This window comes from Anoplolepis gracilipes, chromosome 1 (assembly GCF_047496725.1).
Source record: "Anoplolepis gracilipes chromosome 1, ASM4749672v1, whole genome shotgun sequence".
In the NCBI taxonomy this organism is placed as follows: Eukaryota; Metazoa; Arthropoda; class Insecta; order Hymenoptera; family Formicidae; genus Anoplolepis; species Anoplolepis gracilipes.
The window spans coordinates 5,728,871-5,748,235 of record NC_132970.1 but is presented as its reverse complement, the minus strand read 5'-3'; the positions used below and the strand labels follow the sequence as shown (position 1 = coordinate 5,748,235).

Below are 19,365 nucleotides of genomic sequence, written 5' to 3'. Positions count from 1 at the left end.
CGGAAGAAAAATAGACTTCGTCGTACTAGTGATTTTTGCGTGAATCGTTTGAATAAGTTTCACTTAGGAAATTATGTCGTGAAAGCGTGCCGGTCTAACAGAATCGCTTTCGTCCATCTCGTTAGCAGCGGTGCATCTGATTCTCTGCCAATCGCTATTTTTGGAGTGATTTCATTTACCGCGAATCCTCTCGGGCGCAAACAAAGTTATATAACGATAACGTTGTTATTTAATCTCGCAATAATTAATGTATAACTTTATGAGTTGATATTCTTCAACTGTCTTTTTAATATAATAAGTTTTTTGATTCAAAGAAAAATTTATAAGGAAACTAATTTATAATATAACAGTTCTTTCATTTCATCTGAAGAACTCTTTTTTTATTTATAAACTAAATACTTAATTATAAACTAAATATCTTTATAATCAAATCTATATTACTCTCATTATTAATTAGCTAGAAGAGATTTGTCACAAGCGAAATCTACACGCGAGTTATATACAATTACACGATTTCTAACAATAATACAATTACGAATAAAATGTTTTTAATTACTTTATTTTAAATTTCACCATAAGGTCTTTCTCTCGTGAAAGTGCGGCATCCGATTAATAGCATTTTCGTTGTCAATAATTATCGGATCATTAGGTACTGTCAACGGTTTGATTTATCCGTTATGCGCCGTAATATTCACCTATATTATCTCGCAAGTGAGAGCTTGCACGAACAACGAGACTAGGAAGAGAAGTTGCAACGCCATAACGTTCTTTTTTCCCGTCTCGTTATGGCATCGATACTTTCTTTCATGTCCAAGGTCGTACTGACGGAAATCATTATTTAGAAGCGCGCGTACAGCGTACGGTAATAGTAGTGCTTGGTGCTGGGAAGACATTTCCTCATTGCTGCCGTGTATACCGTTGTTCGATAAGAGTAATGTGGAACGCGTGCGTAGATAATTGGAAAATCGACGCGGTGCAATCGAGACACTTAGCGGTCTTTATACGCACACAGTGATCGATAACGGTAAAACGATGCGTCGGCTTTTACGTCGGCAACATTTTAATATCGCGGAATCAGAGTGCTGCTAAAAATTCGCACGCAGAAATTACGCGCTATTAATGAAAATTGAAGAGGGATTGAAGGTGTTGCCGGGATTCGAGTAATCGAGTGTAGAAATATTTAAATTGTGATAATGATGGAATAGCAATCTCATAAGTGTACGTTACGAGTTTATCCACTCGTAACTAATGACTTGATTTCATATTCCGTTAGAGCACGAACATATAATTACGAGATATGAATAATTTTTGAACAGTTTAAGAAAATCTGGACTTATATAATATTATGTATTGAATATAATAAAGAGCCGAGCTTAAGATGATCAACATCTGCGATCACGCGATTGATGGAAGCAATTTAAACAATTTGGTTTTATCTTCACCGAATTTCTCACAACGCTTGCGACACGAAATAAACTTAATAGCGCATAACAACATAATGAGGAGAGGAGCGCGAGATAAATAGCGAAACTGAGGACGCATTTGTAACTTTGGTGACCAAGTATACAAATAAGTGGCAAGTCGCGCGAAGCTTGACGGAAGCGGTGGCACAATTTAACAATGTAAATTTAGCTTTCAGCGCAATGCAACGATACGCATGATGTACGAGCCGCGGGTGTAGGAGTACGTTGCGTGCGTACGAGTGAGCGATTGCGAGCGCGCCGATGCATCCGTCTCCGAGATGGCATAACCACGCGCACCGGTCCCGCGCTGCTAACATAATAAATGCACCCGCATAACGTCCGTCGTATACATAGTGACATTGCAGCATCGGATGTACGTGCCGAGGGACGAAAAATTTCAACCGCCACGCAACGTTCCACGTTATCCACGAATCGCGGCCTCTACGTTTGTCCTTAATTATCGTTGCGTCCAACGATGACATGCTCTCCCTCCCTTTTCCGGAATCTTCCAGTAGCCATCGTACACACGTGTGCTATTTCCGGCAAAGGATGCGACCGCCTCGAAATTAGAAACCCGAGTAAGTAGTGGATTGAGCTAGGTCAGGGCCATCATTTCCAAGAAGCAGCGACCGATGTTCGCTCGAATTCATGACATATAAAAAATTCGAAATTTACAGTCGCGATTTATGTATTGTGTGCATAATAAACATTTTACATAATATTATCCTTTCAAGATATATATAAATTTAGTCAATAAATTTTACAATCATCGTTTGCAACTATTCTCATAAGTTATGTAAGTGTCACACAAAATGCAGCAAGCTCTACGCAGAACAATTTTGTTAACAAGGTGAACTGTCAACAACGTATCAAATCGCAATCGGAAAAATCACATTTGGAAAAATAATCGAGAATATATTACTATTTATTAATGTAATTTTTATGACATTGCTCATGTGCTAAATTTAATGTTACATGGTTTTAACGGATTTTCTTGGTAAGATGGCGAGATGTACTATTTCGCTAGAAGAAGATAATGAATTCTAAACCATGAGCAGCGTTTCAAACGGCCGCTTTTGTACCTATATATACACGCATATATTTCAGACAATAATAATTTAAACACGTGTGAGCCATACGTGCTCGCGAAGAAAACTCAAGGATAGATAGACATAACAGGCATTTGAGCCACGAGGCTGTTCGATTATACCTTCGAGCTTAATGTGAAGCAGTTGCGCCCTAAGAACGCTGTTCTGCTTTCAGAGATAATGGTAGAGTTGACAACACGTACTTCCGGTAGCTGTTTTTTTAGTTTGAGATATTATGAATGTCTCTGTGTTACACGCGTAATAAGCTAAAATTGTCGTATTGAAATTTAGTTTAGGATTATTTTTTCTTTCTTTACGAATTGTTACATGTGTAATAAAAAAAGTATAAAAAATTATAGATATGTTCGTTAAATATGTTTTGTAACACAAGTTTAATTATAAAGAATCAAAAAGATAAGAGGTACCAGGCCGAAATACGTTAAAGTATTCCGCCCTCATGTATTTATTTATTCTTTGAGAGAAATTATCGAGCATCGTATCCGACAGTCACGTTGTATAGACCTTAATTAAGATTACAATTAACTCTCGATAATTCGTGCGCGTGTAATCGCAGTTTCGGATCTCTGGGCGAGTCCAATGGTTCGTGATGTGAGCGAGGCAGACAGGAGAATGGAGAACAATTCTTTAATGGGTTGTTTTAAAGAGCAATGATTACATTGGAAACCGAGACTTACAATTTCTCTCCGCTTTTGTTACAAGCTAATGAATATAAGATCCTGCTTGCTACTCGAACGCGTCGTATTTTTAATCGTCTCTGAGATGCATGCTTACAACTCATATTATATTGTTACCAAATGTCATAAATCGTTGGATATGATCTCGTAATTTTTGCGCGCGAATACATAAACCAGCGAACGTTATTATTATAGAAATTACTTGAACGATTAGTCTGTCCGCCAGACGCTTTAAATTTAAAACCAACACATGTAAATCACCAAGTCGACCGAGACAAATTTGCCTAAACTCGAATCTTGTTTTCTAATGACACAATTACATCTGTAATGACTACTTCACGATAGATCTATACTCTATACTGTGAACACAAAAAATTACATGCCCCTGCTTTATTATTTTTCTCAATAAATTTTCACATACACATCACATTATTTTTTCATTTCGGTTTTAACAAGGTATTTAGTGATTTTGCTTTCTCGTATATTCTTTCTTGTGTAAAATATGTAACCTTGTCATCTGTAAATACAGAGTTGCAACTGTGAATGCATTTTACTCTCTTCAAATAATTTACGTACTTGTTTGCACAGCGATGCAATTAGCATATTCCACAAAGTTCGGGAAGGTTTGCGGTAACCGACTCAACAAGCCTTCATTGACCGCTCTTCCTGTTTAGCTTTTACGGAAAGATCACCGAGACTTCGGAACGAGCGAAGAGTAGCGAGGAAAGGCATATCGCGAGAGCGAGAGCAGCGAAGGAATAGATACGACGCGGCGGAACGATGGAAGCCGCGCGCGCGAGGGGAAAAACGGGGAGGCGAATAAATACTCGGAGATGTAATCGCCGAAGGAAACAAGCGGTGAGATTGTTCGGCGAGAATAATTGAAAGCGCCGCCTCTTGAGCTTCTCGTTCCCATTCCCGGCGGCTTCTGCCGTCGACGCCGTCGGCTCTTACAACCGCTCTTGACGCCGCACGCCGGTTAACGTTACGCCCGCGGAATGCAGTCGCGATCCCGCCGATCGCATCTCTCGGCCGTTGATCGGCGGTTCCTAATGTATGCGTAATGCCCCGGGGCCGACCGCCTGTCCTCATTAACGCCTGGAACGGTCGGCTTGCTCGAGAATGGAGGGACGGAGCCTATAATCGACGCATATTGGCGAGGGAACAGCGTAACGTGGTACGGCAGTTTCCGTGGACATAAATGTAGACCTCATGTTCCGTCTCTTTCTTTTTGTTTTTTTTTTGTTCTTTTATTTAAAAAAAAATAATTAAACTATATCGATAATCCGATAATCCTTTGTCCTTTAAATTGTAAGACTCGTTTTATTAAAGTGAGATGATATTAATTGTATATTATTATTTTCTTTTTTAGATCTAAAGTGTACTTAATGTGGATATTTTTTATATAAAAATATATATAACAAATTTAATGAACTCTATTTAGTAATATTGTTGTGCTTTTTCGAATGTATACTTTATGACATAGTATAATCAAATAATTGATTAAGTATTTTAAGATAGTAAATCTTCTTATTATTTTTTTTATAATAAGATTTTTTGTAATAATTAAAATCTTTTATATATTGTTTTTTATTTTTCATCAAGAAACCCCGAACATACAAAATCCCACGCCCACGACGATGATATGCATCATATGGATTATTGTATATTTCAGAGAATCCTAAAGTTTTAATGAAATCATCAAAACTTTCGGTTTTGTGACAAATTACAAGTAGATAATCCGCAACACATCTAGGAACACGATAAATATGGATGCAATAAGGAAATCGCGTCTCACGAAATACCATAAAGACATAATCAATACGTGTTTCCCAATAGTTTGAAACCCGCAATTAAATTTGCTTGCATCAGCGATCTTAAACAACGTTGAAAACAGATTCTCTCTATCTATAATCTCAATTTTAAAAAGTGTTTAAGTGATATCTAAATAAATGATATATTTAATTATACGTATAAACAACACGGAATTCATATGTCATTATAATATTTCAAAGAAAAGGTAATGGTCGATATTCGATTCAACGGAGATCGACGTTAAAATGTTCCAAAATAGAAAGCAGCTTCTCTCGCGGGCTGCCATAATCGTACATCATCCTTTTATCCGCTCGACCTATTCCTACAAAGTAGATCCGCCGCATAGCGCACCTAGACTGCTCGACTTTTTGGGGTAAGCTTCAATAATACAGCCGGTGGGAAATTGTGATCGAAGGATACTATTGGAAAGCGATAGCTTAGCCGAGCGCTTGAATAAGTGATGGAACAATATTTTTAAAACGCCTATAATTCGTGGGCCAAGCCTCGCCTCCGCCCTATGGCGAACCTGTATTTATCGGCCCGTGGAGTATAGAGACGCGGCCAAGAAAGGAGGGCGATCATTTATGTCGGCGGGGTAGAGTCTCTCCGTCAAGAGTCTCCGTCGCTTTTTACTCTACAATCGGCGTGCGAGTCGAACCGCAGGATTATTGCGGCCATTTATCGGCGTTGCCTAATGTTTTAGTAACGATGTCCGGCGCACGTGCGCCTATCCCTGTCGGAGTCGTTCTTCTGGTTTACGGTATAAAATTTCGTGGGTAAAACCCTCCGGAGAGCAGCCACCGGGGTCACGTGCATCGGAGAATATGTCGGATGGCTTAAAAGTAAATTCGTTTCTCGATGCAATGTGACGGAAAAGAATTCGGTTTTAAACCACGTAATATCGATACAACGAATACGCTATCTTAAAAAATAATTTATATAATTAGCACACACATGTGTGTACAGTTTTATACAACTTTGATAAGAAAAATTGTTTTTTAAATTAACTCTAAACTCGCCAAAAAATTTGCCATTAAATTATTTTATCAAGTACACTTTTGCGATACAAATGCGTATCATCAATTGTATTCGTTGTACAATATACGATTTTAAGAATAAGGCTATCGCTGGAACATATATACTAATCTTTATATCAGAGAAACGAGAAACTATGCAAACCGAATAATCCTGTAGAAAGCAAGCAATATTCAATCGAGAATATATATTGGCCATACGTATGCAAATGATTAAGCACGTGGCATTGATTTGATGAAAATGTCCGTTTCGCAGTTCACTATTCGCTGATAAAATGAAAGAATTTATTCCGCGCCGAGAGACACATATGTCGCAAATCAATTTGCTCGTTTTTACTCGGATTATGCAATACTTGAAATTCTCGAGACTTTACGATGAGGTCTATTATTAGTCGCGGACTCGACTGGGCATGTTTAAAAGGTGTCACGTCGTTCTCACGGAGTCACCGGAACGACACAGGGAGCTGCAATTCCGCCGATCATCCAGGGAGCATCTCGCGCACGTAGCGAGGCACGAGCTGTCTCTCGCGACTGTCACGATGCGCGGTATATCTTGTTAAAACTCTACCGTCCGGCGTCCGGCCGTTTTACCATTTCGATCGACTCTAAAGCTTATCTGGCTTTCTATTCGATTGGTATGTATAAAGGCGGATGGACCGACTACTTTCTCGCGCCCGCATTGGATTGTCGTGAAAGCAGGACGCACTTCTTGTATACGCGCGCATACTCGCGACGCGAGTCATCGTCTTCATTGTACGTATCTACTTCCCGTTGTGTTTTCTTGGCTGGACAAGCTGGTACATCCATGTATTCATCAAAATCTTTTGCTGTTTCCATTACTTTTTTCCAAATTTAATTAAAAAGAAAGACTTTGACTTATTAAGGCCGGTATATAGCAAATGATTAGGGAGCTTTTATCGTTATGTCAATTTTTAATGCATATATATATATATATATATTTACGTTTTTCCTAAAAATTATAAAAAATTGTTTGCAAATTTTGTTTTTCGATCACAGCAAGGAAATTAAAACGTGAATAATTATTAGTAATTTATTATACGTAGAAACTCGGTTGTTTGCGCGCCATAATGTATAATGCCTGTTATAATTTTACTATATTATACATTGTGTCAGCTACTAATGATCAACCTCGCGACTCAACACTATTTGTCTTTACGCACCGAGCGTATAATTCTCCGATGTTATGCATGAAACATTTTAACGCTAATTGGCGCTCATTTCGCGCTACCGCCTTTTAATAAAAGGCGGTATATATATGCGCCTCCGCCTCGGCGGAACCCGTTCGCACACATGTACGGCGGACCCATTGCATATCTGGAATCCCGCTTGGGCGTAACGCGCTAACGTAAGGTCACCCGCGAGTATATCAACGTCTCGAGGTACGTCCGTTATATTGATTGCGAGAACACAAGATACCTGGTCTGAAACCACGCGCGCGCACACGACGGTTTACGGCGGGGAGGGAGGTAGCAGGCGCGGATTCCACTGTAGCGTGCAAGCGGAAGCCTTCATCATGATTATCATCATATCTCCGCTAGACATCAAAGACTTATCTTTCTGCCTGTCTCGGTCTCTCTCTTACTCTCTCTCTCTCTCTCTCTCTCTCTCTCTCTCTCTCTCTCTCTCTCTCTCTCTCTCTCTCTCTCTCTCTCTCTCTCTCTCTCTCTCTTTCTCTGTCTCATTCTCGTTTCTCTTCCTTTCTCTCTCTTTCGCTCTTTACTATTCTCTCCCTTCCTCTCTCTCTCTTTCTGTTTCATGGTCTCGGTCTCCCTTCCTCTGTCTCCCTTTTCCGTGGCCTTTACGCCCTTTCTCTGCCTGGCTCGCTCTCTGTATCCCCCGACGATTCTCTCCTTCGCTTCCTCACCCTTTCACCCCGCACTCCCATCCTTCCGTCGCCTCTCTCTCTCTCTCTCTCTCTCCAAGCCGCGCGCGTGGCTTTGGGGTTCCGAGAGATGACCATTTATAAATTACTCCCGGGCTCCTTGATACAGAATGCATCGGTTGATACGCGGCTAGTCCATTACGTAAAATTAATACATCGCTTTCTTGCGATCAAGTACGTGAGAGAATGTTGATGGTAGTTATCTGCGCGTATACATTACTTTTTTTAGGTACAAATTTCACACGGAAGACATTATTATTGATATATTATAAAAATACATTATTATAAATATACATATAACATAATTGATATATTATAATAATGTATTTCATAGATTTTTATCAATTGATTTGATGAAGAAAATAACGCGAAGATTGTAAAATAAAAAAGAGATACATTAAACGTACAAAAAAAATGTAGTTAAAAAGAATAGATCTAATCCATTGTTCGTCTCGCTTGACTATATATACGTTCCTCACCACAATTCTCAATGTCTTCTCAGTTGTAGGTCGGAAGAATAATATTATAACGCAACAAAAAAGAGGGATCTAGAAAAGTAGAAACAGAGGCGGAGGAAGAGGAGGAAAGAGGGCGCGAGACAAACACATGTTGCACACTCGCCGGCTGCTGGCTCCTCGCTCGCGAAGAGAGAGTCTCTCTCTCTCTCCCTCTCTTTCTCTCTCTCTCTCTTTGACTTCTCTCGTCGCGACGCGTAACGTAAGACTAACAACACAATGGAAGCAACAGCTGCATGATAGATGGTAGCTGCTGGATCAACCGACTGGCCGGCACCGCCGATTCCAACATTCTTTCTTTGGGTTCTGGTCCTGATTCTTTTCTTCCGTTCGGTCGCGGTTTAAATCTATTGTCATCGGTTTACTCGCGCGACTCGTGTAGTAAATGACGAGGAAAGCACATTTCGCGGAAATTCGATGCTTGTATCAACTTGACGACGTCGTGTCTCTCGATATACCGTATATTTCGGCGTGAGTTTGTTTATCGGTCAAAAAAGACCTTCTGTGAGACATCTGGCCGGGAGTGTTCACCGATATGCGTCACGCTTTATTGTGGACCAATAAGGCTTCTTCAATCGCAAAGCAATTTCTTGAGATCCCTTTTAGCCAGTGATTTATGGAACTGATATGATTTACACGACGTGAGGAATAAGTAGCTCGCTGCCGTCTATTGATAGACATGAGCGTTTTTGATATTCATATGACAGCGCCGAAATAATCTGTGAGGACAATGTAACCTTTTTTTTTTTTTTTTTTTTTTTTTTACTTATCACGCGAGCAATTTTTTTCAAAATTCTATTCTTTTTGCAATATTTTCAGACAGGGAGAAAGTGTGACGATGTCTGGAATGATGTTTTATATGCAGCACATGCAATGACGGTGCACAAGAGATATCAGGTAACTACGTATATCAGATATCTGTATCCATCTTGCATCAATACACATACTAAACAACGAAGATTAAAATAATAGGAGCACGTTTATCGATGAGCGCAATTTGCGTAATGGTGCGGACGGTCAGGCAGAGAATAATATGCGCGTATATAAGAGATACAAAAAGCGCTACCGTGCTCTCACCGTGCGCTCGCTTGCAGCCAACGCCAACACACGATGCAACCTCCAATTAGCCTCTCATTGAATCTCGAAAGAGGAAGGAGCGGAACAAGAGGCCGGTTCTCGTCGCCGGCCGCGGCTGCTCCGTGCCCGCGCGGCCATTCGCGTACGCCATTGTCATCCATTTGTTCATACAAATCCCTGACTATAATCGTTTAATGCTCACATTCATCGCAGTGGCATTGTGCCGCCGCCGCGCTGGTGCGTTAGTCCTTGGCACGCATGCGTAGTCGCGTCCTCCGACAAGGAGCTTAGGGCCTTAAGACGAGCTTCGTGCGACCGTACGCAGCCGATGTGTATCGTCTCTCCTCCACTCCCTTCGGTAAACCTCTGGACATGCATGTGTATGCGATTATACACGCAAGAGAGTTCCGACGTTCCACTGTATCGTTGAATTTAGGCTGCTCGTTGTCATACGCACCTCTCGCACCAATTAATCTCCGCCGTTGGGAATTCTTCGCGCCTTAAACGGCAAATCTATTGTGACGTCTTCCTTCAGCAATCAATGAGTGGCTCACGTCTTTAAAGCATTGATATCCGTGCCTTTTACGTTTGTCGGTTTAACACAATGTATACGAATATTTGTACAGAATGTAAATTGTATATAGAAATAAAATAAATATTTATATTAAATTCTCTGTCATATTTTCGATCAACTTCTGTGTTAAGTATATTTCTCATAATTTTACGAAAAGTTTATTAGAAAAATATGAATTGAATTTTTCTCGATTTAGCTACGCGGAGCTAGTAAATGCGTCTAGTATCAATAAATTTATCACAATCATCTCTTCTCCATTCGTCTCTCGCTCCTGCCACCGCACCGGTGGCTGGCCGTGATACCGACGCTATGTTTTCGAGATGCGCCACAATGGATAATGCCTCGCGGGCACCGCGCTTTTAGCAGCAATCTAACGGCACTCAGTATACGCGTGTGTGTGTACGTATTGCGTGCACACACGAGGGCCCGGGACCAGAGATAGCGCGTTGACTGAATACCGCACGCACACCGAGCGTGCGAGCCCGTTGCCTCTTTGTGGAACGCTCAAAGAGCACAATGTCCATAGTCCGAAGCCGACAATGGGCCCTCCACAACTGGTTAATATCAAGGTTGTTTGAAGGGTAGCCCCCGATCGCGCTCGCGCGCGATGAGCGCGTCCGCGGTTGTCCTCCTTGTCGTCTCGTGATGCGCGCTCTCGTGAGAGTACAGCATTGTATCCGGCGAAGGATATAAGGCCGCTCCTTGGCAGACATCGACCGACTTTGTTGCTCTCCGCAGAGTATACACGACTGATAATTTTTAACGAATTGCAAGGAAAGAGCCCGCGATGTCTCAGTGATTTCTCTCGGCAGCTACGACCTCGCGCTTTCTAATGACACGTTACATTTTGCACTGTATGCTTTGTGTGCATCTCGCACAATGGCTTTTACGATGGATTTATACCGGAAGATTTTGCGCGTCGCTGTTATATTTTATTGACGAATTCTTAAATGAATATGCAAATGATCTCTCTTTTGCAAAAATCGAATGTCTTAATTTTTTTTTGTTTAATTTAAAATATAATTACGAATCGTTATTTCAATAATGCCTTCCTATTTAGACAGACTTTTAATATCTACAAGGACATATTCTTTTCTTATCGATTATTCCTGTTTAAAAACATAATCATTATCTACACAGTACATGATAAATATTTATACGTTTGGCACAATGTGCGATTATGTAACTAATTGTACCGACGCCAATTGCCAATGAGCGAATACTTTTTCTTGACATAATTTCAATAGGATAATTTAACAAAAATGAAATTTACATACACATCGGTGCACATTCAACTCGATGGAAAAACAGATCTGTACGTTTTGTCGCTGTTAAGAAATATATTGTCAGTTATCGTAACACTTGCGATTTATAATTGAGAGATAAACTGTTTAATTAATAATTGAACAATTATGTGCTCGATCAATTGCATGTCACTGTATCGTGTTATCGTCGTTGAGATAGTATCAAACTCACATATACTCATGAATATCTATCAATCTAGTATTTAAAAGAATTTAATAATTAAAAAGAATATAAAAATTTTTATTAAAACATTTATAAAAGTTTTCATATATTTTTGGTTTGATATTTAGTTTATCTAATATTGTTTGCTAAAACATGTTCTCAGGAAATTTATTAACCATGAGTTTGTCATACTTTTTGCAATTCACTTGAATAGAAGGAAACCAAGCGCGGAAGAGGACTAATTAAAAAACATATGGCCTCTTTAAAAAAGAAATTCTCCCGGTCCTCTGGTCGATTTTGTAAACAACGAATCGCATTCGCGCGCACGTTAAAAGGGAGAGGAGACCTGGACGGATGATGAAGCACGGAGACGCAGAAAGGGAGATTGTGTTCTCTAGGGAACAGTCAAAGCAGACGGTGTCCCTGTAATGATGTTCTGGGCATCAAACCAAGAACGATGCTCTTTGAACGTTGTTCGATGCCTGTGAACGCGGTGAGAATAATAAGGCTCGAAATTACCGTCGTATAATTCACTAATTCACGTTTGGACTCTAATAATACATTTCACTGTGATGTATCCATTTCAAATATAATATTTTCGTACACTCTTGTAGTCTAATATTAAAAATTTAATTATTACATATTTATAACAAGAATCATATTCGTTGAAGCTCATGATTATTTCTTGATAATGTCTCGCTATTAATATTTATTGCAATTAATATATATATATATATTAATATACTCGTTCGTTAGGTTGTGTGCGTTTATCTTGGTGAATATTTAAAGTATGTTATTAGATATTTCTAAAATAATTATATTAAAATTATAGGAAACTAAACAAATAAAAGGGTATCGATAATTTCCTCTTTTTATTTTTAAAATATTATTTTTATAATCTTATGAAGATTATTTTTTAAATTATTATTATTCTTTCCTATATATATATATATATATATATATATATATATATATATATATATATATATATAAGATTATAAGAATAATATTTTAAAAATAAAAAGAGGAAATTATCGATACTCTTTTATTTGTTTAGTTTCCTATAATTTTAATATAATTATTTTAGAAATATCTAATAACATACTTTAAATATTCACCAAGATAAACGCACACAACCTAACGAACGAGTTCCGCTATATAACAAGTGAGATTAAGTTACGGTCGCCTGACCGCTACGAACTAACGTATAATAATGCCGAGATTTGAGAGACTGTTCGTGAGTGCGGGGGTGTTACCGCTAAACAAACGCGTCGCGTGCGTGCACCTTAATGCGCCTGAGTTTGAAATTGCCAGGTTCGCGAAAAAGCCTGCAATTATATGTAAATTTATGTAGAGCGGCGCGTCATTAAAGAGATAGTGAATTGCGAAGCTACGATCGTGAGCGCGTGCTGCGCGAGGTTACACATGGCCTCTGCGTTTGATTGACCTATCGCCCACTCTGCGTTTTAGCAAGTTCTTACGTGCAAAGATCTCATTTTTCCTGACAAATATTTAAATAAACCTGATTGATACGAATTGTCTCAGTTAAGTAAATTTTATACGTGTAAACATTGGAATATCGATAAATATTTTTAATAAAGTACCGTTGCACTCAAAATTAGACACCTATTAAAATATTGTTTAGAAATTTCCAAAATACTTTTTTCAAACTTTACATGCAAAATTTACATGTTTAATATAGTTTTCGATAATAATTATTCAATAATTCTCAATGCAATATAATATAATATAATATAATATAATGTAATAGTTCTGAATATAAGACGATTATTATATTTTTGAGCAATTTAAAGTAATCTATTTTCTGCAATTTTACCTCATATCGTGACAATTATATGTAGTGGGTAATTACGATCGAAAAGTGAAATTGGATTAAAAATGAAAATTCGCGCTCCTGACAGCACACATTTGATGAAATAAAGCACGCCAAACTACAAATTACATCTGTCGCGCGATCGCTCCAAGTGTCTGGTAGCTACTGGCCGGTTGTATACGGAGCTTCCAAAGCGCTCACTTTTTCCTTTTTATTCCGCGTCGCAGTGGTGTGGTTGCTATCAGAGAGAAAGAGAGAGAGAGAAAGAGAAGGAGAGAGAGAGAAAGAGAGAGAAAGAGAGAACACGGCGCCGCGACGCGTCGCATCGAGAGGGGACGACAGGTCGGCCCCGTCCTCTCCCCGAGGGAGCAGCAATTTATAAATAATTGAGCCGAGTCCAGTAAAAAATGAATTACGCGTCCCTGTACAATATGAGGAGTTGCTTTACAGTAAAACGAGGAAGGGACCCGCGAGACCCGTGGCACCGTCGTAGACGCGATGCTGTCGCGGGGTCGCGCGGAAGCGAGTACCGACGAAGAGGACGACAACAGCACCGAAAAAAGAAGGAGAGAAAGAGAGACAGATAAGGTAACATAAGCCGCATCAATTTTGCAATTGGAGAATTTTATGTTCGCGCGGGCTCTATACATTATGAACAAGCTTTCGCCGCGACGTCTATCCACCTCGACCGACCGTTTGGTTCTTGGGCTTGCGTCTGTTCTCTTTTTTATTCTCGTAGCTTTCACTGGATTAGGGACCAATAGTTTTGTTTTCGCAACTCGTTTTGCTGAATATTTGAGACTCGTGAAAATAAAGCTTGAATGTTGAATATATTTCGCGAAATATAATACGAATTTTCGATATTGCAATTTTTATATTAATTGTAAAAATAATAGTTGAACGTTGTATAAAAGACGAGAATATATTTTGTACACATATTGTCTTTCATAATTAGTTAATTAGTCAATTAGCATTATAGTTATTAACCAATATTTTTTAGCAATTATACACACTTAGCAGTAATATTTATTAAATGAGACAACATTAAGAAATCGCATATTTTGAACGGTGAAACGTTATATACTTTTATTTTAATATTAATAGGCTAATAAATTGCCTATATTTTTTTTATAATCATCGTTTCATAATTCGTTAGCACGAATAATATATTTTTTGTGAATATTAATTTATCGTGAAATATGCTTATTACAAAAGATAGAGAGGAAGATCTCTACTTTACAAATCGTAGAGAACATCTATAAATTATCCGTGATAATTTATGCTTATGAAGTGATGTATGAAATTTTATAGATATTGCTATATCTCTTTCTTTGAAACCAATTTCTAAAAAGTAGGACTTTGTATTGTCGTCCAACCGGTTTGTGATTACCGGATTACGACAGGCCAACGTTCGAGTCGTTATACTCAAAATCTAAGTAATTATAATATTATTGTCATCAATGTACATAAATAAGGAAACGTGTCAGATAAAAGATAAAAGATTTCGCAAAAACTTGTTATTACGTGAACTCAACTTATTTAATGTGTTTTGATTCAAGCTGTGACATATATTCGATATAATTAAAATTTATGATATTTAATAAAACTCAACTAACAGACTGGACAAAATATTTGATAAAAAAAACATATTTTCTAAAATTTAATATTATATTACGAATATATTTTTAAAAATAATCTTATTTCGCCTAAGCTGACCTGTGTAGCACGTTACGGAAAAACTGACTCCGTATTTTAATTCTTTCAAATATAATCTTATAGTGGAAAACATCTTTCTTCGTCGTCCGACTGAAATTAAGAAAACAAATATCACAGAAGCGCCGCGAGATAAAAGGAAAAGTAATACGTTGCAATTCGAAAGATAAAGTCGGTAATGCTTTTGGCTTCCGTGCAAACATCGTTTTAATCCCCATTTCAACAAAGTCCCAGACACAGAAAGAACCGGGAAGTTATATCCCTGCAAAGAGAAACAGCGCGAAAGAGACGTCGGGAGGGGAGAGGAGAGTAGCAGGTTGAATCGAGGCGAGTAATCAGGAAGACATTATTTTCCCTTTGAGACCTCCCGTGTTTTATTACGAAGAAAAACGTATAATCTGCTTGTGCAATTCGGACGACCGAACTCGTCTCTTTTCGTCGTTTTTAGTTCGTCGATCATTCGCAATTGATGTGCTCGATGAAATCTATGGCGCCACGCTCGAATACCGGTCGAGAGGGTGCGCCGATCTTTAGCTTTCCTTCAAATTTATCGACAACTACAACGAAGAAATGATGAAAAAAATCTGGCGTGCAAAATGCTGAAGCAACTTGAGAAATATTATCCAGCCGCCGATGACAGGAAATAAATTCTTGCATCGATTCCTTGGGTCGATATAAATGACAGCGAAATTTATTCCACTAATTACGCGATACTAATTGCCGCTTTGCGAATTGCAGTAACAATACCTACGTCAGTTTTGGTCCAAACCTCCCGTTCGAATATCCCCCGAGATCTTTGTCGCGACTGTGAAAGACGTGGAATTCTCATTCCACGGCGTTCCATTATACGTGCCGAAAAAAATATTGCCCTTTCGCTCTTTCTTTCGCGGCCTCGCTCATCGCCCGGAGAATAACATTCGCACTTTACGATTATGCTTGCCTACTTTTTTTTTTTGTCAAAAAGGCCGGGCTTTCTCGGCATCAACGGCAGATTCACGATCGGCTGTTCCACGCACACACAAACCTCGATTAAAGTCGACAACAGCCGTTGTGGGGTACACGCTGAACGGCCAGCGAGTTCCGCATAAATCGAGAATTAAATAGACAAGCGTCACAGGATCTGCATAATCTCGCGAGAGTGTGTTAATCCTGGGCGAGGTATTCTAAACAACTTGATGTTATTCGTCGAAGAGACTTTCAAGAAAAAAAAAGATGCTCCTTGTAGTTTCTTTCATTATACCCGTGTAAATATATGCGCGCGCATTTCAAATTGTTTCAATATAAAAACTATAAATATAAAATTATAATATGCATAGTGTGAATAAATATACGGAAATTATTTGGTAATATTATATTTTTAATTGTAATTAACATCTCTATGCTTTAAGCTACAAGCTGCAATGTGTGTGAGAATGTTTTTATTTGCAACAATAGCTCGACAATAAGAAATATATTTTCGAATATAATGAGTGCAAAAAAAAAATATAGACATCGCAACAACAGTGATGGCGCGACGTTATTTTTAATCAAATACATATTTTGCTTGATATTTTTGAACACCATTTGTGTCTCTTTAACGACCATACGGTGACCGGATGTCGTAATGACGTACCGACAAAAGCGCGCGTCTTAACTTCTTTTTCTTCCCCGCCTCGCTTGCCTCTGTTTTATCCACGACACATGATCGTAATGCGTTCTTTGGATATTTTCAATTCGTTGTTATTTTAACTCGCTATTTGCAGATGATTGAGATTCAAAAATATGAGCATGTATTATGTGTCATTGAGGCCCGATATTCTTAAAGCACACTTGTCGTTGCCAAAAATTTGAGTTATCGATAATAACAGACGACAGTGACTGCTATCCGCGTTTCTGAGCACGCAAATGACGCGATACTTTTTTGTCCGAGAAAATAAAAATATTGCAATAAAGATCTCACTCGCCGTGTCATTTCGGTATATGCCGCGTTTCGCAAACATGTGTAGCATTTTATCACAATTCTCTGGTGCACTTTTTCAAAGACACAAACAAAACAGATGAATGCGGATTATTCATACGCCTCTCTTTTCCTTGATTTCTCTTTTCACGCGAAGCGACTTTAATAATCACGTAGAGGAGGGAGTGCGTCAGAGTTACGACCAACAAATGCCAGAAAAAATATCATTTTTCGCTAAGGTTTATATGAGTGTACTGAGATAACTTGTCTTTGTGATGCCGTCGCGCCCAGATTGTTACTCCCAATTTAACGCGCTCCGCACTTCGACTTGTTTTTCTTCTCGAAAAAAATGAAGCAACAAAATTAACGGAAGCGCGATGATTCGCATCGATTCGCGATTCGTGATTCGCGATGCGCGTAATCGCGTAATCATCATTGTGCTATTTGCACAAAAGATGCGATAAGATTAAACAGCGCTCTTTTCCACCGTCGAAAATCTCGAACTAAACCGTATTACATTTTATCATCGTCTTGGAAGATACGCTGATACAAGTTTATTTACAATTGCTAGATGGAACGATGATACTGGCATAGCCTGCACGATACTCGTAGCTGCGCTCTATTTACTTAGCGTTCCGCCATTGGTAGTGGCATGTCAATATTGCGCCGGATGCGACATCCGTATTCGGGAATGGAAACCAATGTCCGAGAAATCTATGAATTCGCATTACATCATTGTAGACACAAATTTCTGTGATTTAGAAAAACGAAAGTAATCTGGATATTTGATAATATTTGTACATATTGCCAAGCGAAATATTTTTCGATTTGCAAAGTACGTAACGAACGTGGACAATTAAAATACGATAAAATCGTCTACCGGACCGCGTTTAAATGAAGATCTCCTGGACAATTTTTTTAGTTGTCCGCAAAATGACAACCGTTCGGTGGCTATCCATCAGCGATCGTCCAATAAATCGAACCGTGCACGCGAATTTCGCGTTCTCTCGCAATGGACGGTAATTCAATTCCGTTTACGCAATTTCGAACGGCAGAGCGATCGACGACTCAACGGGTGTCCCGATTGTTCCCGCTAGTTTTCAATGTTTCCTCGGCAAATCGTAACTCGTCACTCGTCCTACCTACGTACAAAAGATCGTCGGAATGATTCTTTCTCTGAACCGGTCGCTACATGGCGATCGCAATCTCCCGTGCCTAACATCGTGGCAGTTCACTGCGCTTGTAAATTGATCGTGGTTATATAGCGCCGTAGCTGAAAGTGATCTGCTCGTTAAGTATCGTGGGGTCCCGAGAAAGACAGTGTCTGAAAAGCGAGACGATAACCGAGGAGACGATGAGCTCGCGATTGAGAAAATAACGACGATACCCCCCCGACGTACGCGCGATTAATGGTGAAAGCCGCGAGCGCGACAGAGAAGTTTTGCTCTCGTCACGTTTTTTGCCTGAAGCCGATCTTACGCGAGCAACGACGGAACTTGAATATTGCGTAAGTTCACGATAACTCGCTTCCGCTTCATCGTGTACAGTAGCAACACAGATTGCCGGACTGGAAAGTGAATTGCAAAGTAAAAACACGTTTTCCATAACGTTTCATGTGTGATGTATAAAATATCTGCTTATTACCGCAGTTGTCGATGGATTTTTTGCAATAGATTTTTCATTCATACAACTTTGATTGAGGGTATATCGTTCATAGCAAATGATTTATTCTCATCAATAAATTCTCATCATTAAATATCTTTGTCATTAAGTGCAAAAATTAAATGTATATGGGAAAATTTGCTTCAAATTCATAAGAATTGATACTATTTTATCGATCTATCTGTTTTTTAAAGTTTAATTTATTTTAAAAAATTTTAATTTTATTTCATCATTATATGCTAAATCAGATGTTAAGCAAAATTTTTCAATAACTTTTAAACAGAAAGCTTAATGATAATAATAATATTATATGCATAAATAATTAATAATTATTTTTTATTTAATTTTTTGCAGCTTGTGGTTTTGCTAATAAAAATTAGTTGCTAAGTTAAACTATGATTTCTACGTACCCAATCGGTTCCATTCTTGACAAGAGATAAGAATGTTCGATACACAATGAAAACGTAGAATCATCAAAGTCACACCTCACTAAATAGTACTTCCGCTTAGATTGCACTCTTTGTCGAATCCTGAAAATTACAACGCGCGGCAAATCATTATTCTTGTCTGATCCTTATGATTGTACGCG

At 38.7% G+C, this 19,365-nt stretch overlaps 1 protein-coding gene across 9 annotated transcripts in view; it reads right to left on the bottom strand.

Annotated features, from left to right (window-relative positions):
- The window catches only part of Sox102f (transcription factor Sox102F), a 155,081-nt gene that overhangs the window by 87,190 nt on the left and 48,526 nt on the right, over window positions 1-19,365 (bottom strand). For 7 of the 9 annotated variants that reach the window (XM_072903016.1, XM_072903025.1, XM_072903045.1 and 4 more), the window contains one exon: window positions 19,187-19,306. The exons of the other annotated variants lie outside the window; for them this stretch is intronic. In XM_072903016.1, the coding sequence (XP_072759117.1) occupies window positions 19,187-19,200 (14 nt within the window). In that variant the 5' untranslated portion in view covers window positions 19,201-19,306. The remainder of the gene's footprint in view (window positions 1-19,186; window positions 19,307-19,365) is intronic. 9 annotated transcript variants of the gene reach the window in all.